Raw genomic sequence first — 22,861 nt, forward strand, 5'->3', positions numbered from 1 at the left:
GCAAAGCTCCCTTTGCCACATAACAATGGACCCATTGGAAGAGGGTGATGAGCCTTTTGCCTTCATCACTGTGTGTTCACTGAGCCACCTGAGTGTATCAATGCAGAGGCCACTCAGCCCTGTCACCCCTAAGCAGATGCCCAAAGAAAATTGCTTCAGTGTTCAGAAACCTTTTCACTGCAACTCCTTTCCTGCTGCAACAAAACCACTGCTGAACTATGCAGCACTAGTGCCAATCATGTTTTATTTCCCTCCAGAAAGTTTCCTTTCTCACCCTTCTTTGCAGATGCTTCCTTTCTCCCCCTCTGCCCTCGATTTGTTGTCAGCTCTCAGAGCTTTACTTGTTTAATCAGGAGCCCAAATTACTCAGAGCAGGTGCCTCGACTCCTCAGCTGGCTGTCAAGCTCTGGAACCAGCCACATGCCTCTGCAGAAGAAACAAGGAAGGAAATCTATATCCTTTCCCCTCACTGGCCAGGCTGCTGACAAATTCTGCCCTGCATTGCAGAGGTGATTCAATTATTTCAATGAACCCAATCAGAAATAATTAATGAAGACTTTCTAATGCATATTGGGAAAACCATCCACTAAAACCATGGAGCTTTTCTTTCTTTTGCTGTATTGCTTCACTCAGCAGCTTACAGCTAATAAGTTACAAAGCCTTGGTTTACTTGATTCCCACAGCTAATCCCTTTTGGTAGGGCAGAGGTGGATACAATAAATGTCAGAAGATTATGAAGGCGCTGATGGTGCTTTGAAATGGAAACTGTAAGAAGAGCCACAAGCTGTGGTTACCCACATTACAACACTTCAGTCACTCCTTGGCTGGTGTTTGTTAGCTTTGCCATGGAGCAGGGTTTGCCAAGCAGCACCCGTGCCCTTTGTGCCCTCTTGCAGCTGCTGGATGATCAAAGCTCACCGTGGGCAAGTGAGGGACAGGGCACAGCACCTCTCATCCTCTGTGTGCTTGCCCTCCAGGGGAACACTGCCTGCAGCCACACTCGTGGGTCAGCAAGCAAGGCAATTAAAACCATCAGCTAAACAGCCTCTAATTGCAACAATTTCCATGGAAGTGCCAGGCTGTGGCTGCTTTTCCTGCTGCAGGTGCAGAGAGCTCAGGGTTCAGCCCACACTGCCTGAGTTGATGCCATGCTGGAGACTCCATAAGGAAGAGTTCACTGCACTCAGCTTGCTCCATTTGCTGTTTTCTGCTTCTCAGCCACAGCTGTCAAATGAACAGATTTGATAGCACAGGGTTGTTGCTTTTTTCTTTTTTTTTTTCCCTGTCAGGGAAAAGAAGATTTTGTGAAGGCCTAAAGACCTAAGTAAAAGGTCAATTGGCATAATCAGCAATTTAAGTAATAAATCTATTATCATGCTTTCAATTTCATTAGCCAATTAATGATTCCAGCCCCTGGGTTAGAAGTGGCATTTCAGTGTGCTGGGCATGGTCATTCCCAATGGAACCACAGAATCCCAGAATGGTTTGCGTTGGAAGGGACCTCAAAGCCCATCCAGTGCCACCCCTGCCATGGCAGGGACACCTCCCACTGTCCCAGGCTGCTCCAGCCCCAGTGTCCAGCCTGGCCTTGGGCACTGCCAGGGATCCAGGGGCAGCCCCAGCTGTGCCAGGGCCTCACCACCCTCACAGTAAAGATTTTTTCCTAATATCCAATCCAAACCAGCTCTCTGTCAGTTTGAAGCAATTTCCCCTTGTCCTGTCACTCCAGGGCCTTGTAAATAATCTCTCTCCCTCCTTCTTGTAAGCTGCCTTCAGGTCCTGGAACAGTACAATTTTAATTTACTTGATGGCAAAGATAATTTATAACACAAAACCTCAAAAGGACACAGCGGTTCCTCTGCTCTCCAGGCATCAGTCACGTCCTCCTTCAAATTAGAAAAGTGTGTAATGGAACAGGGAGAAGAAACCTCTAATATGGAAATGGAATTTTGTTGGGGTGTTTATGTACTTGCAAATTTCTTTGCTTGACATTAATAGAAAGCAGCAAAAAGCATGTTCTGGAAATAGTTTTGGTCACAATCTAGAACACTGCAGCCGTGAGGGAGGAAGGAGAACATGGACAGAGAGGGAAGGGCACATTTCAGCAGCACCAAGAGCAGCCTCTCTGCTTTTGTAAACTGTGGGGGATTTTTTTTTAAATTTTTTTTGGGTCAGGGTTGGGATTGAAAATATTTGAGACACTATTTTGTGTTCAGATTTAGAGATTTATTATTTATTATTTATATTACAGTTTTATAAGCTGTGATTTTTACAGTATTTTACTAACAAGTTATAAAATGGCCCTGTATCTATCTTTCTAAGGTTTTTTTAAGGAAAAATTATTTAATCAAGAAATTACACTTAAATTATTTTTTTTAAATTTAATACCTAATTACTTTTGTTTTGTAATGTGGATTTTCCTGTCTAATTCTAAAATACTACTTAAACTTATGAAGAAGAAGGTGAAGAAGAAGGATTAGCTACCACCCTAAAACTTCTATTTTAGTTTTATATATATATCTTATTATATTTTAAAACTTTAAACTGTAAGGTTTTTGCTACATGATGATATTACATGTTACTTTTATTGAAACTACACACTTATGATCTTAGTTCTATCATTCAATTTTTTATTTTTTTTTCTACGGTTTTAGGTTAAATGTAGTGTTTTCTTGAGGGTCTGTGTTTCTCAACACAGAAAGTCTAAAATTATCAATTCTAGGACTCCAACAGTAAACCAAAGCTCACTCATTTGAAGCTGTTTTCTTGAAAGACACTACTTTGAAGAAGACTGAGCCCAGATCTGCTAACAGCTCTCCTGAGAGCCCAATCCCCAAGTTTTTCACTGATCATGAGCCTTTTCCCACTGACCACCCCACATTGCACAGGTTAGTGACTGTACTTGTCACTGCTCTTCCATCCTGGATTTAAATGTGCTCTAAGCAGATAAGAAGCAAACTGTTTATAGATGCAGCACTGAGAGTATAATTAACCATCCTGCTTAATGAGGTATTAGTGAGGATACAGTGGCCACTCACCTCCTTCTCAGTCTTTGCCCTGATCAGTGCTCATCAAACTGAGCTCTCCAGAGCAAACAACAGAAAATCCCATTAGGAAGTAAAGCTTCACATATCATTAAAGATCCTGTGTCACCCATGCTGGCTAGGACAGGACTGGCAGAGTTTTCCAAAACAGTGTCCAGAAATTTATACATTTATATTTTTTCCAGTGTCCAGAAATTTACATCCAGTGTTTGAACTATGTTTTCCTCCTGCACCAGGCTAAGATAGGTCCAGCATGCCCTCAGGCCCTGGATTTGAAGGTTTTCTGCCTCTCAAAAATTTGGGCATACTTCACAGAAACTCCAAAGTTCTCAGCCGAGGAACAGCTCCTGACCAGATGGCAGCAGGAACCCTGTGTGTGTGTTAGGGCTACTGAAATCTCTGCTAGAGGCTGGAACACCACTGAGTTCACACAAAAGCCCTCTTTACTCATCTGAGATTTGTATAAAAATACAGTCACATAGCTAATGCCACCCAGCACCATAACATGTGTTATTGACAAAATTAATGCACACACACAAACAAAAACAAAAAAACAAAACAAAAAAAAATCCAGGTTTAGGTCAGAGTTCCTTGCACACCAGAAATTTATATCAAGTGCTTGAACTGTTTCCTTGCATTCAGTATTTCATTGCTGTTCCACTGATGACCTCCAGAAATCCCTTTGTGACCTAAATTATTCTTTGATTCTATGAATTGTTTTGAATTCCACTGAATTGCTTTGACACATGAAACAAGGTAGATCCATGCTCAGCAAAATGGCAATGTGCTCTGTAAAATAAGCCAGCAGGTTTTGGTCCTTCCTGGGTAAGAGCTATGTTATTTAACACCCTTGCCTTCCTCAATATCAGGTGAACTCATCTGTTTACAGTTGCATAACATCATTAAAGTTTCAGCTTCTGAAAATTTAAATACAAAGAGATGATAAACTAAATAGTTAAGAGAACCTGGGATTAAATTCCTCTGACCTTCAGAAACTCCTTTGAGTAATTTATATAAATGAACCTACTTATTATTCATACAAATAAAATGCATGAAAAAATATGTAAATCTAGGACTACTCCTGTTTTTTATAGCTGAGATCAGATCTAGTTTGTCCATTAGGCTCATAGCCAGTGCTCCATCTCACTGCCAAGGACACTGTAGGGCCTGAACTGCTTCTAATTGAGCCAAAATTACTTTATTTTCTGGTCATTTGAGGGAGCACTGACTGGACTTTTGTTCTGGCCAGATCCTGGTGTAAATGTCAGAGCTCTTTGTGCTTCAGGGCACTTGAGGGGCACAGGGACAAACCAACTGCCCAAGAATGCATTAAACCTCACTGTGCCTTTTTCCTAGTCCCAGGTAACTTGGTGCAGCTATTTTTAATTTCTGTGCAGCAGCAAGTGTTAAACAAGCTCCACGTGCCCTCACTTGCATTTTGAAGAGGAAACATCCCTAGAAAAAAGCTGTAGGAGCAGCACAGTGCCAGACATGCAGCCTGGGAGGCTGGAGTTGGGGGTTCCCACAGCTTGGTCTTGTTCTCTCCCTCCTCCAGTGCCATCCATAGAAGACTTTCATCTTTCAGGAGAAAGGTTTCTGTGTCAGCCCTTAGGGGTTGACACAGAAACCACTGGCCACAATGACCAAAAATAGGTTTGGGATCTTTTCTTTCCCTCACCTGAGTAGAAAGTTAAAGGAGAGGGAGGGAGAGGGAGATGCTCGGGCAAGGCACAAATCAGGGTAGTCAGTTATGTCCTGAAATTACCTCAGGGGAAACTTCCCTTTCATGGTCTGCAGAAAGAGCCCTGAGAGCCCAGACCTTCCAACCTCACCTTCTGATGGTGCTTTGGAAATACCACCATGGAAAACTCAGAATAAAATGGCACCATGGTGAGCCAGGACAGAGAACCACTTCCCTTTTGTGAACGTGAATCTATTTTAGAGTTGTGCTGACCTTTGCAAGAACCTTCACTTAATAATACCTCAAATAAAGAGACTGGCTCAGAGAGAGCACTTTCCAGCAAGGATACAAGGTGGGCAAGGGCCTCAGAAAAGTCATCAACTATTAAACTGAAATGTCACCAAAAGCCCATAGGAAATAGCTAAATGAGGTGTTATTATTGGTAACACAGACATTGCAGAAGAAAGATGAAGGAAAGGGAACTAAGCATTTCTTTCTGTTAAAAGTGAGGGGTCATCCTTTTCCATCAGTCAGCGGGGAGTTGCTTGTATTTCCACCTCCATTTTATCATTTTTAACATTAAAAAATTACAAAGAATATTATTAAAAAAGATTCAGCCAAATTAGCTGCACCTATTCATCATCCTAGGTCTTTAGATGCTGAACAGGATAATTTTTTTTGGTAGCATACTTTATGTCTCCTTTCCTTTCCATGCCTCACACTCCTCTCAGCAAACCAACCATGGCTAAAAGGAGAGATTTAACTCAGTGGGACAGAACAGGCTGTGCTAAAGCACCTGGGTTTGGGTCTCTGACTATGCCCATTGCTAAATGGGTATTTCTACAAGGCAGCCCAATGTGTCTCAGTCTGTTGTTGCACTTCACAGCTCAGAAATTAAAAAGTGCTGAGCTCACCTCTCCCTTGACAGGCTCAATTTCTGAATGTTGAGGAAATACCTTTACCTTGCTAAGTGCAAGAGATTCCACTTTGTGAATAAACTGAATGTAGAAAATAAACCTAGATAGGGCCTCCTGAAGTATCAAGCCCATTTCATGCTTCCTACCTCCAGCCAATGTTGTGTGTAACATTAATTCTAAATGGCTCTGTTCAAAAACCAGGCATGCAAGGGAAAAAAGGCTCCAGCAGCTGTGGTTGAGAACTGCCAAACTTCACTTATCAGTCCATAAATATATTTTAAAAAAGGGATTTAGCAACAGTGACAACTCTTGGTGTTCACTGACCTTATTATGTGTGAATCCTTACACAGATAAGGGTTTTCCCTCTCCAGCAGACTGCTCTGTCCTGATCCATGCCCTGTCCCTGCCCATCCTGCACAGCAGAGGCATTTTGGTGCCCTCTGAGAGAGTGAAGAATCCCAACAGGAATTTGCATGAGGAAGAGCAGAGATGAAGTGAGTTCATACTTGTTTCCTCTTTTGGCAGCCACTAACTATGCATCACTTGACCTGGTGACTTTAGCTTCTTTTTACTGGAACGTGTTGTGTGTAATTACTGTCAACACAGCAATAAAAAGGTTTCTGGATGAAGTGGAAAGAAAGGGTTTGGATGTCTCAACTTGATTTTTTTTTTCCTGTAAAATGTCTGGCAAAATTTGGGACTGCTATGACACAAAGACCAGAGGTTGTTCTGGGGGCTGTTCTCTGTCTAAAAGATGAAAGATAAATAGGAGAGAAGCTCTTCTGAAACTCAGCTTTTTGCTGTTACAGACACCAAGAAAAATAATAATCCAGCAGCTCCCCCAGTCCCAGCAGCACTGCTGGGTGGTGTTTGGTGGATGGAGTCTCCTTTTTGGCCAAACCAGTTCTCTGCAGCTGGGGTAGGGAAAAGGATGGGATCCCTGAGGTCCTCCCAGAAGTTGATACTGACAGGGATGTTACCTCAGCCCTTTCAAAGCTGGAAGCACTCTAAATCCATTATCTGAACAAGGATTTAGGGAAGAGACTCCCTGAGAATTTTATCCTTAACCTCCCCAAACTCACTGAAGTAAAGTAAGGGAACGAATCTACTTAAAACATCCTTATATCTCCACATCACAAGTTATAATTGTGGATCTTCTAAATCACATTAATTCCTTTGCCTGTAACAGAGATTGAAAATTGTTAACTGGTAATTATGATGTCTTTTTACCTTCTAATTAAGAGGGGAACTGCCACAGGTAAGCGCCAGGTAACATCTGAATGCTCCACATCTTCACATCCTCTGCAGAGCTGAGCCAGTCAAGGACTCAAAGCCCAGAACATTGTTCAGGCTTTCAAAAGTTTAGGGAGTTTGGCTTAAACTGAGAATGACTTTCTTTACAAGTCTGTCCAAGTTAAGGACACAGCTCTGAATTAAATCCATCAAGACTCTTTGGGCAGACAGAAGAATTGACACATATATTTGGGTGATTGGTTTTTGGGCTGTATTTTTTTAGGATGGAAGATGACTCACACTGTACAGCAAGTCATGTCTTGTAACTCTCCTGAGAAAAGACTCAATTTTTCAAATTATATTTGATATCTTTGTGACAACGATAAGATTTTGTTGGAGCCATTGACTCATTCCTCTTGCATGGGAACAAAGGTTAGGTTGTAACAAAGGCCCTCAGGCCCAGATCTTTAAAGGTATTTTGTTGATTAACTACCCACAGCCATTAGCTTCTTAATTAAAATGTAAGAAGGCATACTAATGGGAGTTCAGCTGTGGAAACTGTCTCTTTAGATTTTTTCTTGGGCAAATTAGTTGATAAGTCTGAGATGACCAGTCATCCATCATCCAGCATCTGAGGCTATGCTTGTTAAATCCATTGCTACCATGCCTATAATCACAGCATATTCTCTGTGATTAAGGCTATGATCCAGGTCCTCTCCTGATTTCTAGGATTCAAAAGCACACATCTTTCTGAAACAAAAGCTTTCAATTTGAAATCAACATCCTTAATTTCACCTTCAACATGGACTTCTTTTTTTGTTTCTGCAGAAAGTTTGTGTGAAATTGTTCCTTCTATTTAAAAATTCATAGTGTAAAACCAGCAAGAGACAGAGGTTTCACTTCACTGTACCAATTTCAAATGCTGGGAAAGTTCAGTTTTTGCAGTCACAGTCAAAATTCAAATATATTCTACCAAGCAGAGCAGTTCTGCTCTGATGGAATGTGGAATGCTGTTCAAGGCACAGCCATAATTTCATTTTGATCTTTTTGGATTTGATTTGAATCAAATTCTGACAGAAGAATACAGCAGTCTGAGGAGAGATCTTCCCCTGCACTCTGTGGTACCTCGTGAAAGGAGTTTGGAGCCAGGTGAGGGGCGGGCTCTTGTCACCAGGTCTCCCAGGTGACAAGTGACAGGATAAGAGGAAATGGCCTCAGGCTGGGCCAGGGGAGGCTCAGGTTTCACATCAGGAGGATTTCTCCATGGAAAGGATGGTCAGACCCTGGAAGGGCTGCCCAGGGAGATTTGGAGTCCCCATCCCTGGAGGTGTTCAAGGAAGGCCTGGGGGTGGCACTCAGAGCTCTGGGCTGGGTGACAAGGTTGGCATCGGGCACAGCTGGGACTCGATGGGCTCGGGGGGATTTTCCAGCTAAAGGATTCTGTGATTCTGCCTCTTCTGGAGCAATTCTGTGCTTCTGATCAAACTTTGCAGACACCTTCAGTGGTGGGATTGAAAGCAAAGCAAGACTGTGCAGTTGTGTGTCTCTGTCAATGACAAAGACTGAGCACAAAATCAGCTCTCTCCTGGTACAAATACAGCACCAGAGGGGCACCTGTCCTGTGAGGAAAGGCTGAGAAAGTTGGGGCTGTTCAGCCTGAAGAAAAGACTTTAGAGCCCCTTCCAGGGGGCTCCAAGAGAGCTGGAGAGGAATTTTTCACATGTAGTGACAGGACAAGGGGGAATGGATTCAAACTGACAGAGGGCAGGGATAGGTGGGATATTGGGCAGAAATTCTTCCCTGTGAGGGTGGTGAGGTCCAGGAACTGGTTGCCCCAGAGGTTGTGGACTCCCCATCCCTGGAAGTGAAAGCTCTATGGGGCTCTGAGCAACCTGACCTAGTGGAAGATTCTCTGCCCATGGCAGGGGTTTGGAACAAGGTGATCTTTAAGGTCCTTCCAACCCAAATCATTCCAGGACTTTAACACACACTTCTCCAGTTATGGATTGCACAGTCTGGCACAGAAGAGCCATCTTCAGTCCCCTTAAACAGGTGAAGCTCCTTGGAAGCCTGAGAGTCTTTCTGTTCCAACACCCAGCTCAGATTCTCTTCTCTTCTCTCTGCTGAATTTTTCAGGTAAGTGGGAGTAAAAGGCAGTAAAATTGCAGTCATATGCCAGCAGACAAGATTGAACACACACTGAGTGCAGACTTGATGAATAAGAAGGTGGTATTTTAATAGTCAATTTTCAGAGTATAATGGCTCTTGAAAATAGATTGCTTAGAATATTTTCTGTACTTAGAAGTGCTACTACTTAGCTGTGCACTTAAGTAAAAGCAGAACTTTGGGGCACCTTTAAATTGAGGGATTGCCATGGGTTAGAAAGGCTGACAGGGAAAGGGGTACCTCAAAACTAAAATGTGGTGCCATCAGACAGCATAATTGGCAGGGTATAAATAAAACAACTACTAGAGTTACCTTTATTGTAAGAACCTTTTGAAAAGCTCAGGTTGCTGCTGCATTCCCAGAACTTGGGATTTGTCCATTTAAGATGCTTAGACCCATGATTTGGAGGCATCTGTATTTGTGAATTGAAGAACAATTAAGTTCAGCAGGTCCACACTGCAAAGGAGGAGAGGCACAGAGCATTTCAGCCCAAAGTTCGTGTCTGGATTGCTCTGGCTGGCTACAGAAATTTTCTGCAGTGTATGACATGCAAAGCTGGGAGGCAGGGAACAAGATTTAGAGGGAGAGAGAGAACAGATGTGTCTCTGCAGGTCAAAGGCTTTCCCTGGGAGAGGGAAGCTCTGTGCTCACTCAGGAGCCTGTCTGAGGGCAGATAATGCACCTTTTACTGTGTCTGCACGCCACAAAATGTGCAAGTTGTCCTCAGAGCAGTCACTGCTTGGAGGGCACTGTCACACCTCAGCATTGTTCCCCCAAAGAGGCACCAGGCTGGGTGCTGTGTTTCCAGAGTGCCACCTCCCAGACACAGCTCAGTGTGCCCTCCAGGGTGCCTCTCTTAAACTCTGAACTCCTCCAAAAAGATCAGAAAATAACAATTTTGTATGTTCTCCTGCAGCATTTAGTGCAGAGAGCTTTCTCTGCTAACCTGCTTCTCGGGGCACACAGCCTGAATTATCACCAGGAGATTTTCTGCTTGGATTTGACACGTTTCTTTTCATGGTGAAGAGTGAGACCGACGTGATTCCCCTCGGAGTCAAAGGGACCTGAGCAGATTTCCTCTCAGTTTTCTGTGTCCCTTCCCATGAGATTGGGAGCCCTTTGATCAGCAATACTCTGTTAATAATTTATGTTAGCATTGTGCCTTGGATCCATAAGCTGACAGACCAGTGGCACTCCTGTCAGAACAGGAATACTAATGCAATACACCCACAATTGCTCTTCCCTGGAAAATGGTGTCACGGGAAACACAGCTTCTTCAGGGGCTAAACTTCATCATTATTTTTATTTTGGGTCCTCACAGGACAGCTCCTGAAGCTGCTCGTGCAATGAACTCTTACCATGTTTGTGGCCTGCTTGGGCCACTCACACCAAAAACTGGGACAATTCACGTTAATCTTAAAAAATGCCAGATGCTGGTGGAGGTCCTGGGAATAGTGGAATGATGAAAGAGGCAAAAATTGTGATCAGTATCTCAGGTCTCTTGTTTTGTTTCCCAGAAGGGTAAATTTTCTTTTCTCCTCCTTTTCTGGCCGACACACTTGTAGAAGCCTTTATTATTTTTCACATCCCTTGCCAAATTCAGCTCCAATTCTGCTTCAGCTGTCCTGATCCCATCCCTACATATTTGGCCAGCATCCATAAAATATTCCCAGGACACACACCCCTCCTCATCCTCAAATGAAGGAGCCCAGCCCCTCCTGCCTCTCCAGCTCCAAGGAAAAATGTGATTTCTCATCAAGTTTATTTCCCTGCCTCTATTAATACTGGCCCTGAAGACAGATGTTGGCGAAGAGATGAGGCTGCTGCAAGGTAGTCCCTGGAACTGGGAGGGCTTGTCAAGCTTCTTAGACTTTCCAATATAATACTTTAACTTTTTTATTGATCTGAGAAAAATTTGAGGGAGTTAAGTGCATTCCCAGAGCTAATTGAACCTATATTTCTTCACAGATATGTGAGTCAGAGCATCTGAGTGTGTATTGCCAAATATAGCGATTGTGCTCCATCAAAAGACAGATGCTGGAGCACAACAGCACACATCCCAAAGTCTTGCTTTAATTAACCATTCAGAGAAATGATAGAAAGGGCTGTTTTCTGTGTATCTCTGGAAAAAATGCTGTATATTGGAACAGGAATGGCAGCAAGACTGATGAGACACAGAGGAAAGCCAGGGGGGGAGCAGAGCAGAGATTCTCTGCCTGGTTTATAGGATCACAGGATTGTAAGGGGCTAGAAAAGGATTTTAAAGATCATCTTGCTCCATCCCTTGTGCCACGGGACACCTTCCACCATTCCAGGCCGCTCAAGGCTCCGACCTGACTTTGAACACTGCCAGGTTGAGGCATCCAAAACCTCCCTGGCCAACCTCTTCCAGTGCCTCACCATTTTCACCGTAAGAAAAAAAAAAATGTTCCCCATTTAATTTATTCATCCGATCTGCCGCAATAATTCCCCGTTATTGGGGAACACACCTGGAATTCGTGGCTCTCCCCTGTGGGGATGCCCGAAGCCCATGGTGCCGGGCACTCGGGGAAGTGCGGAGGGAAGGGGAGGAGTAGGAAAACGAGGAAAAGGAGGAAGAAAACGAGGAAAAGGAGGAAGAAAACGAGGAAAAGGAGGAAGAAAACGAGGAAAAAGAAAGAGGAGGAGGAGGACGCGGGGAGCGCTGCCGGCCGTGAGGGCTCTGAGGGCCGCCAGGGGGCGCCGCGCGCTCTCGGGATCGCGGGGAGCGCGGGGATTGGGTGGGGCCCGCGCGCGCGCGGCGCTGATTGGCCGGCGCGGGCCGGGCCGGGCGCGCGGCGCCTCTTCTTAACGGGCGCGTCGCGGGCGCGGCGGGAGCGCTGAGCGCCGGCGGGGCCGCTGCCACTGTCACACCGGGACACTGTCGCGACATGAGCGAGGTGAGCCGGGCTGAGCGGGAACGGGAGGGGCAGGACGGAGGGTCAGTGTCACGACAGTGCGGGCAGCTGGGGAGGGAGCGCTGCGGAGGTCCCCTGAGGGGGTCTCAGCATCTCCTGTTCAGCGCATCCCCTCAGGTGTGTGTGCACCTGCGGAGCGTGAGGCAAGGTGCGGGTTTGTCCTTTGGGGTCTTAATTATAAATCTGGGATAATTTCTCCTACCTACCCAGCGCTTTCCTGTAGAAGAAGGAGGGTTTAGTTAAGTTGTGGGAAAGTTGCCTAATGGAGCTCATGGAAGAAAACGCTCTGGTTTTGGTTGGGTGCTGATGTAAACTTTGTAAGTAGCGTCCTGAGAGGCATTACAATCGAGGCGAAAAAATGTAAATAGTGCCAAACATGTAAGGATTACTTGTACCCTTGTAAATAAATAAGCTGGAATTTTGCACTTGTGGGGATTTTGCTTGCCTTTTTTTTTTCTTTGCAGTGGAAAAGTTCAGACTAGAAAATTTTTAGTTAAATGTATTGTTAGACAGAATAACTCCCTAGGTTCAGCTGGGAGATCCCACATTCTCCAGCTCAGCCCGTTCTTTGGGAATCAGCAGAGGTACCTGTAACCCAGCACCTATTTTTGGAGGCTGTTTGTTACAAAACACCTGCTACTCCATTAACAAATGGGATTTTCCTTTTTTAGAAGCAAAATTGAGAGCGACACGGGATAAGCTGTGACTGTTTGCTGTGCAGGTGTTACACTCAGCCCTGGAGGTGTAGAGCAGAGATGAAAAGCAGGAGCAGCCTGGGCTGTGGTGCAGGGATTTGTGAGGAGCAGCTCACGTTTTGGCTTTCAGGTCATGCCAGGTGGGGAGAGCAGAGGAAATCCTCATCTCTGCTGCCTGCAGGGATCAGGCACAGGGATCTCTTCATGAGAATCCTCTCCTCTGCTGCTGCCTGTATTTCTGTCACCTGGCTGGAGTTCCTGCAGTGTTGGTTTGGGTTTTTGTTGCCTTTTTTTTTGTTTGTTTGTTTCAACCGCTGTGATTTTGCTGCCCAGGTTGGCTGAAGTGTGCTGTAAGATGCAGCAGCACTAAAATTTACTTTAAATTTATAATTTGGGGGGAAATCTTATGGAGAGGACTGATGCTTGGGTGGTGCTGCTATAATTATATGAGGCTTTCTTGTCCCAGCTTTCTGCTGGCTGTATTTGCTCAGTAATTACCTTTCATAATTTGAATTAGGCTGATTGCCTTTTGGATTTGAAGAGACTCAGTGAAGGTAAAGATCCTCCCTGCTACTAGCCCAGGGCTTCTTTATTCCCAGTGCATTTGTTTGTGCCTGACAGAGCAAACCCCTGGAGCTGGGAGATGTTTCCCTGGTGCAGAGCTGCGTCCTGTGCCTGTGCCACTGAGCACTGCACTCGCTGTCTTCGGTGCTGCTGTCATTCCCCTGACAACATTGGGGAGTTAATCACCCTCAGCTCCAGTGAAGAAAAGCCTCCCTGCTGTTCCTTGCTGTCAGCTCTTCCCCAAAAGGCAGAGGAGAGCAACTACACCACCCCAAACCATCTCGCTGCAAAAGATTGTTTAAAAAAATGAGACAAAAAAATACCCTGAGCAGAAGGGAAGCTCTTGGATAACTGTTTGCTGTGTTGGGGTGGGGGGGTCTCAGTGGTTTTAGCTTGCAATGCTGCAATTGAAAGATATTTTTATTTTTAGCTTAATCTGGTAAAAAAATAAATCTGTGGATGAGGTGATTGAAAAGAGGCTCAATTAGAGCCTTCAATAGATTATCCCACATAGAACAGTGTTGGAGATTGGGATGGTGTTTTTTCTTGCTTTCTGTTACCAGTTGCCTGGATTTGAGCAGCGCTGGAAATGTGGTCACAGAAATCTCTGAGAAGAGCTTTCATCTCCCTGAGTTATTTCCTGAGACTTTGCATGAATTCTCATTTTAGGCTTCAAGCGAAATTGACTTCTTTCTGTTTCTGGGCAGTGATTGGGGTGATCATGAGTGTGGTGAGGCTCTTCAACAGGTTATGAAGAGCACCTGTGGCTGGCCCTGGATCCCTGGAAGTGCTCAAGGAGAGGTTGGATGTGGATCTGAGCAACCTGGGATAGTGGGAGGTGTCCCTGCCCATGGCAAGGGCTGGAACAAGATGATCTTTAAGGTCCCTTCTAAGCCAAACCGTTTTGTGATCACCAATCTCCTGGAGGAGAAAGCTGAAAAGGAAGCAGTTATTCATCTGCCTGTAGTACATTTCTATTTTCTAGCAGCTAGATTATATTTTTTCAGGAAGGATAAGGACCTTGCCTGTAGGAAGAACATGACATTCCTTTCTCTGCAGTATTTGTCTGAAAATGTGTTTAATGAGTTCCTTCTGCTGGGCAGAACTCTGGCCCTGTAAGTAGCCATTGGGAATGTGAGGTGCAAGAGTTGACCTAGGGGCTTTGAAAAATGTGATTTATGCTTCCTGCTGCCTGGTTTGGTGGCAGACATGTCCCTTAGCTGGATGGGAATTCCTTGGGAATATCAGTGTGCATTGAAATGCATCTTTAGCTGTGGAAGTCTGTCCTCAAATATCTGGGGAGCCTTTTCTGTAGGTCTGTGGCTGTTCTCTGTTGTTTTTAATGAGCCTGGAGAGGGGAGCTGTGCTGAAAACTATCAGCTGCTGTCAGGGAGCAGCCATGAGAGGCAGCCTGGCTTCCATTAAAGATCTCCAGTCACACAGGCTCAAGTGGGGTAATGTGCCCACAGACCAGTGCCAGATCTTTATTCACAGCCTCTGGACTCCCATCTGGCACAAACTCCATTCACACAGGGAATCCTGTCACCTGGTCACTCATTTAACTACCCTGACACGTTGCAGATGATGTTGGGTCCTGCTACTCCCCTGCCATGAGGCTTCACAAGAGGCATTCAATCACACTGACACTTTTATGATGTTCACTCCTGCCTTCTGTGTGGAATGTTCGTGGTTGTCATCAGGAATCAGCTCTGGCCTTAGGAAAGGGAGCACTTGAACGATGTGGTCTCACAGCCCTGGGTGCTGCTCCAGTGGCTCAGGGATGAGGAGTCTCCAGCAGAGATTGCCTTGGATGCATTTAGTTCCTCTTTTAAAAGGGTCAGAGTGGTGCTGCTGGTGTAGGGGACAATCTCAGATTCAATACATCTTATTTAGGTGTGTAACTTTAGGAGAGCCATTTGGGAAATCTCTTTTTGATTGCCTGAGGCACCTATGATTGAAGAACATGCCCTGGAAGAGCCTTGTGCAACGTGAGTGAAGTACAGCACTGATTGCCAGGGTGCTGATGTGCACACTGTGAGTGGTGTGCACTTTGAGCCAGCAGCCTTTTATCTTTGAGCATCAGCCTGCTCACCAGACAGGAATATTCTGGCTTTCCTTTGGAAACAGGTGTCAAACAACCAGGCACATGAAATTCAGAGAGCTCTAAGGGTCTCTCTTAGTTGGGAAGGTAAAGTGCTGGAGACTTGATCTCTGTGTAAATGCAGAATTTTTGGTCAGGCTTTGAAAGCAAAGAACACTAAATTTTTGCTTCTTTGAGCTGCACCAGGCTCTTTGCCTTAGGGTGGGTTTGGAATCCTGCAGGCCCTGCTGTGCTGTGCCCACCTTCAAAAGGATCATGTTTGTGTGCCCTGTATGTAATTGGGGGGTGCAGGGTGTTCCTGGGGGATGAGCTGCTCATGCAGCTCTGCTCTGCAGCCTCAAGAGCTGAATCTTTGCTTTGGAGCTCAGACCACCCTCACTGGGAGGAGGTGTCCAAGCAGCCAGCTCAGCAGAGGTGCAGGGATAACTCTGGGGTCAAAAATGTTCTTCTGAAAAAGGAGCTTCACCAGTGCCTGAGGTGTGTCTGTAACACACCCATCAGCAAGGCAGCCTTCCAAACAAGCGATGCTCCATGGTTTGGGTGTGTCCCAGTGCCCAAAGAGAGTGTCCTTTTCTTGAGGGAGAGCCTGAAGCAGGTCCCTGTCCCTCTGGACAGGAGTGTTCAGCAGGAGGCTGTTGGAGAAGGACAGGCAATGTATGAGATATTGGGTGTAAGTGGAGGTTTTTGGTTGAAACCGTGTCTGCTTCAGGTGGTTAAATGGTAAAACTGGGGTTCTTTCCTGGTTTGCTCTCCTGAATTCCCTTGAAACCATTCCATTGAAATGGTATTCAGCATCTTGGAACCACATTAACACAAGGGAGGATTATACAACCATAATCCTGATGGCACCAAATCAGAGAACTGCTGTTTTAAGGGAAGGACACACCATATTTGTTTAGAGGAGCTCTTGGTCTCTGCTCTGGTGTTTCCAGTCCTGCTGGGTGTCTGAGCCAGCCCCTCACCTTAGGGGGGCCCTTCTGGTTGCATTTTTCTGATATTGCCACGACCCCAATTGTTAATTATTTACCTTATACCCACAGTAGGTACAAAACTGTGCAGCTCTAAAAACCCCAGCAAGAACATGGCAGAGAGGAGGAGGAAATTCTGCAGCTGTTCCAGGATGGGGGTGGGATCAATAAGCACATGAACATCAGTTTTTAATTTTAACTCACATCTATTTATTAGCTGAGTGGTAAATTGCAGCTCAAAAGAGGAGGAAGAAGGGAGAACAATAAGTTTTACATCTGTCACTTTGCCTACTCTTTCCATCAGTGTGGTTTCAGTGGGATCAAGCATCTTCTAAAATAGCACTTAGAAGTGATGTTGGAAATTGATCTTAATTTGATGACACTGGCAGAAGCTCACGGGTTTTCTTGCCATGTGTAGAATGCCAACAGATTCAGGCAACACACTAAAAAAGGACATTTAGCTTTAATAGTGTGCTTTGATATCATGTTTCCTTGTAAAAGAGCAACTTACTCCAACCTGCATGCTGCAGGACTTGAGAGTACAATATAATTTCAGGCTGCAAAGGAATATTAGTTTCCTGTCCAATATCCCTAAATTTGTAATGAATTGGCAAGCTTATAGGAGTCATCATCCAACAGTTATTACATTATCTAGATCATGCTAGTGATGAAATGTGAAATAACTTCAGCAAGAACAGCAGTGGCATTTCCATTAAAGGTTTCTGGGTTTTTTGTTGTTGTGTTTTGTTTCTTTAATTTGAATAAAATATTGATTTCCAAACTGCCATTTGCTCTTGTCTGTCTCAGTTTTTTTTGTAGAAATGGCTTGGAAAATGTGTTTGCATGTTTTGCCTCTAACTCTGCTATGGAAGAGCTTGTAACAGAGTGGGCTAACCACTGGGTGTGCCAATCCTGAGACACCCCAGTGGCTGAAGTGGGCTAACCACTGGGTGTGCCAATCCTGAGACACCCCAGTGGCTGAAGTGGGCTAACCACTGGGTGTGCCGATCCTGAGACACCCCAGTGGCTGAGGAGGATGGGGGAAAGCAATTCCTTCCTTCAGCCTCTCACTTGGCAGCAGAACCCTGAATTCCCTGAGCCACGTAGCAGGTACTCTGCAAGGCACAGGGTCTTCTCATGAAGATGAAAAACATACATTCCCCCTCTTTCTAAGGAAACTTCTTCTGTTTCTTCAGTTGTTTGGGTATTGGGTTCCTAAATAGATCAAAAAATATGCTAGATACCTATAAACTAGGTCAACTCATAAATAATCCTTTTTTAACTTTGTCCTCTAATTTTAATTCAGAAAACCAGTCTCTAGTTCTCTTATAAAAAAAAGAGGTGGAAGACAGACTAGGAAAATAAATGGCAAGCAACAGCAAAGGAAATCAGTTGTGAAATATTATAAAGGCCAGGATTTGGGGTCACAGTTTATCCCCACTCTCCATGTCTGCTTCCTCTAAGTCTACTTAGAGGTAAATTGGGCAAGTGCCACACAGAGCAGGTCTTTGGCTGGTGCTGTCTCACCTCATCAATTCATACCAAGAGGGATAAAGCCTTATTTATGCACTAACATGGAATTTGGAGGGAGAAGCACAAGTTTAGTCAGAGAAGAAATGAAAATTGTCTGCCTACATGACTTGAATATTAGTTACAGCTGAACTGTCTTTCCTCTTCAAGAGAAAGTCTTACTTTATAGACACTGAATGTTCTTGCATTCTCACCTTAGTGTAGAGTGCATGAAATATGACCTTAACCAGTGGTGTAGCTGACACTGTGAGTGCTGTAACAGTAGACAGGATGATGTTAGAGAGCTCTTTTGTGAGAGATGAAAGTAAGAAGCAAAAGGAAAAAGAAGAAAGTACAAAAACTTGTGCAATCTGGTGTCCTTCCGTCTGACCTTGGAGACCTCAGAGATCCCTGGGCTGAGGCAATGAGCTGCTGAGAAGGGTGGCACTGGGTAGGCATCAAATCTTGGGAGCCTACGGACTCTAGCTCTGCCAAGATGCTTGGAGGTGTGTATTTGATATCTTTACCATTGAGTCTGAGTGTCCAAATGCCTGACAGAAAGGTCTGAGCTGCTTTGTCACCAGCCTCACCTGGTGTTTCTTGGCTGCCAGTTGGATTCTTGGTGGGTTGTGGGGCCACAGCTACTGAATGGTGCCAGCAGAAGTGGGAAGCTGCAGCAGTAGAACCAGAGAAACCTGAAATGTGATCAATTTATGATGGTTTAAGCTTGGAAGGAGTGAGCAGCAGGGCTGTGGAGGTTCATTTTGGATCACTGCACAACAGGAGTCCCCTGAAAGTAAAAGGGAGAGATCCCTTTGGGGATCCTGGCTGGCTGCACACACTGGTGTGGGTGGATTTGTAGGGATTTTGGGTGCACCTTTTCTGGGAATGATGGAGCACAGTTCAGAAATGCCCAAGCCAGCTCTGACCAGGGCTGACCCTGGAAATGGGACCAGTCTATGTCCTGCTAAATCAGCTTGATGAGAGTTCACCAGCTCTCCTGGAGTGAATCAGGGAGTGGAAGAGATCTTAAATGAAGACTTGGGGTCTGCACAGCTTCAAAATCCCTGGGCAGAGTGTTGGGAGGCTGACAGCACCCACTGCTAGTATCTGGGGGTGATTTTGCATCTCCATGTGCCCACTGTGACCAACAAAACCAGCCTGCTTACCCAGCAGGTACCATGACTCAACAGCCTTTTCCCAAAATGCAAGTGTGTAACAGCAGATGAAGCAAAAATTAATAGATCTGAGGACAGAAGTGATTGTTTTGAGGATATCAGACCTTTCTCTAGTGACACTCAGGACATGAAGGAAGACCAGAGAGTGCTTTTCACAGACATCAGAGTATTTTCCCATGAAATGTTTGCCTTACCAAGCAGTAGGTGAGGTTGGTTTGGCCAGGTGAGTATCAGGGTGCAATGCCTAGGTCAATATGAGAACACATTTTAAAAGGCTGAAGTCCAAGTTTAGGTGAGAGGGTACAGAGGCAGAAAAATAACCCTTACAAAAATCACAAGTGTGTTCTCCATTTGAATTGTAGTGATTTTCATTCTCTAGCCTTAACGTTTCAAGAAATGGGGTTCTTTTTTCTCTTGGGGATCTTTCTTTCTCTTTTTCCCTTGGAGGAAAAAAGCTTTTCTTTGCAATAGCCAGCATTAAATTATTCTGGTATTAAAATACTGAATACTCTGCATGTTGACTGTAAAGCACATAATTTTAACATTAATGGAAATGCTCTGAATAATGACTTTTATTTGAACTTTTTATTGTAGTGTTCCAGGAGGAAATCTGAACAACCTGGAAATCTGTTTCTTGGAATTCTAAAAGAGTACTTATAAAATATGAGGTCAGAGGATAAACTGGCAGAAATTAGAAACATTAAGTTGATGGGAAGGAAGGAGGAGGAAGGATGACTGGGCAGGCAGATGACATGGAGGGGAAAATGAGCCATGTGGCTTCATGGCTGCTTCACACTTCTCACTGCTGCAGTCAGAGCTGACAGATACACACCCCTGGAAGAGAGCAAACATATTGTTGGCTTGGCACATTTGGGAGTGCATGTGCCAGCACACATGTGCTGCAGTTTAAGCAGGGCAGCCAAATGCCTAAGGCAGGCCAGCTTGATGCCAATTTTAATTTGCCAGTCAGACTTGGCTAGTTATCACTTCTTTCCTTCAGCATATTTTGCAAGCTACTGGAGAGCACTAACACCCAAAGCAAGCTGAATGAACCTCTCAGGATAGTTTACAGGAGATCCTCTCCTTCTCACAGGCCTTTTATTCTCAGCTTTGCTTTGTATTCCTTCTGTGGATCAAAAGCTTGGTGCTCTTCTGTCCTGGAATTGGACTTGGGGGATGGATCTGCAGGTGTGGGAACATTGGTAGCAAAGCTTCTACTTTAATATTGTGAATTGTAGAGAACCCAAATTGAAAATTACCTGAATTTTAGCAATAGCTTTTGCAGTCATGCCATGTAAGTCTTTAATAGATGTTTTTGTCTGACTGCAGTGTGTCAGGCAGCACAGCTGAATCTAAATCTGCTTTCTGCATGGAACTTCTAAGGAAACTATTTTCTCACTAGTCCCAGGATAAGTTTGGGAGACTATTAGCAAAATGCATGGCTTTTCTTGTAGGAGCACCTAAGGGCCATTTTTAATGGCATTGCAGGATGTTTTGCCATGTTCATGTGTGAATGAGGCACAAATGTTTTTTCTTTTATTTCATATGCAAGACACAAAGTGCAGAATGGAGCCTGGTTCATCATGTGAGACTGAAGACAGAATGAAAGAGGGCTACATGGAGAAACTTGCAAGTTTTCGTTGAACTTGAATTGGAAAACACAGTTTATAGAATCACAGAATGGTTTGGGTTGGAAAGGACCTTAAAGATCTTCTTGTTCCAACCTGCCCTGGGCAGGGACAGCTTTCACTATCCCAGGTTGCCCCATCCACTTGTCCTTGGACACTTGCAGGGATGGGGCATCCACAGATTCTCAAGCCAGCCAGTGCCAGGGCCTCCCTACCCTCACAGGGATGGATTTAGGCTCAGGGCAGGTAACCTGGTCTGTCTTGGCTGGGGCCAGGGACCTTGGGAACTCTTAGAGCTTTTCTGTGAAAATTGCTTTATCTTCTCTCTGCTGTTAGCAATAAAATGGATCTCAGCAGCAATTTCCCTGAGCAGCTGCAGGGTCCTCAGAGCTTCTGATTTGCGGAAATCCCAATTTTCTGTCCATCTTGTGAACAGAGGCAGTGACCTGACTTGTCTCCTGCTTGCTACATATGAGTTTATTTGATCTCTGTCCCTGATTCGTGGCCATCAAGGTGACCTTGTGCCTCACCCTGCCCATTTTCCTTTCTCTGTGGCAGATTTCTTTCTAATCCCTTGGCTGTGGTTTTTCCTCCCAGTGCCAAGAGCTCTGCTCTGAACCACATCCCCCCCTTAACAAAGCAGCTCCTCTAAAGCTCTCAGCAGGTCATTCCCCATCCAGATGGGAACAATGCAGGACAAACCCTCTGTTGAGCACTGCCCCACATCAAGGGCACCTCCAGCAGCCCATCCTGGGTCCCCCTGGCAGGGATGTGCCCGTGGCACAGAGCCAGGGGTGTCAGCTTTGTGTCATCCCCGTGGGCAAGGCTGTGCTGCCAAGGCTGGGCACACTCATCATCCACAGATTCCCTGGTGCTGGGGTGACCCTGGAGAAGTTCCTGCCATCCCAGCAGATGGGTGTCAGAACCCAGGACACCCCTCTGGCTGTCCTGAGCAGCCAAGACCCCTGCCAGGGGCTCAGAGACCCTGGCACAGAGCCCAGGATGCCCCTCTGGGTTTGATTATGACCCGTGGAGCAAATTACCAAACTTAGATAAGATCTGCAAGCCACAACAGTTTAAGTAGAATGACAGTGAATTTATCACAGGGTGAAAAAGTAGATTTTGGGGTTTTTAGAATGGGGGTTCAGGAGGCAAGATGGAGGGATCTGGTGTGTCCAGCCTTTCTCCTGTTGGGCTCTTTAGCTGGTCAGGATGACCCCGAGAAGAGTTCAAAAGTCTCTTTTCTCAGCCTGGCGCTTGTAGAAGGAGTCTGGGCTTTTCATTTCTTGGTCTCAAGGTTGTTTATTGTATTTTACATGTAAAAAATTTTCTCCTGCCCTGCCGAGGTCCATCCAGCAGGACAGTTCCAGGCACTCTGCCTGCCCCCAGGGCAGGGTTATGTCTTTATACTAAAAACTACCTGTACAATATTTACAATTGCTTCCCAATCCCTATCACCTATGTTAGACAGTGACCTTCTACTCTAAACCAATCTGTAAGTGCAATTGTAAATATTGTACACGTAGTTTTTAGTATAAAGACATAACACCACCCTGGGGGCAGGCAGAGTGCCTGGACTGTCTTGCTGAACAGACCTCAGCTGGATAGGAGAAAGAATTTTATAGATAAGGAGCAATAAACAACCTTGAGACCGAGAACTGAAGAGCTCTGACTCCTTATTCGAGCGCTGGGCTGGGAACAGAGACTTTCCATCTTTTCTTGGGGTCAGTCTGAGCAGCAGAAATCCCAAGAGCTGGGGCTGCTCCCAGCCCCTCTCTGGGACCAGACTGACTCCCTGGGGTGGGTGAAACAGTAGACTAAATGATGCAGAAACATCCCTGCCACTTGGTCTTGCCCTTGTCTTGAAAATCAAAGGCTTTGCCCCAGGCTGAAGGCAGAAAGTTCCTTTGAATGGTGGCTTGAAACTGCCATAATTAATATTTTTGGAAAATCCTGGCTGGCCCAGTTACTAGAGCAGTCTAACTGACTGTGATAATACCTGTTTAACTCTGAAATATGTAGGGAAACAGCAGGGAAGTAAAAACAGATTTTTTTTTTGCTTTTTAATGGTTCAATTGGAAATAAAAACATGCCAACAGAAAAAAAAAAACCAACAAAAAAAACCCAAAACCAAGCACCAGAATTTTTGCAGTCTTGGAAGAAGCAGCCTGTTTAATTAATGACAGCCAATATGATCAGAGATGAAGCAATTTGTCAGCGCCGATTTTTGCTGTGAACAAT

General features: G+C 45.0%; 1 protein-coding gene across 1 annotated transcript in view; it reads left to right on the forward strand.

Moving 5' to 3' along the window:
• The first annotated feature begins 11,841 nt into the window (after window positions 1-11,841).
• Window positions 11,842-22,861, forward strand: part of PCP4 (Purkinje cell protein 4) — a 51,927-nt gene continuing 40,907 nt past the window's right edge. The window contains exon 1 of the mRNA XM_036383096.2: window positions 11,842-11,959. Within this exon, the coding sequence (XP_036238989.1) occupies window positions 11,951-11,959 (9 nt within the window). The 5' untranslated portion in view covers window positions 11,842-11,950. The remainder of the gene's footprint in view (window positions 11,960-22,861) is intronic.

Source organism: Molothrus ater, chromosome 2 (genome assembly GCF_012460135.2).
Source record: "Molothrus ater isolate BHLD 08-10-18 breed brown headed cowbird chromosome 2, BPBGC_Mater_1.1, whole genome shotgun sequence".
Classification (NCBI taxonomy): domain Eukaryota; kingdom Metazoa; phylum Chordata; class Aves; order Passeriformes; family Icteridae; genus Molothrus; species Molothrus ater.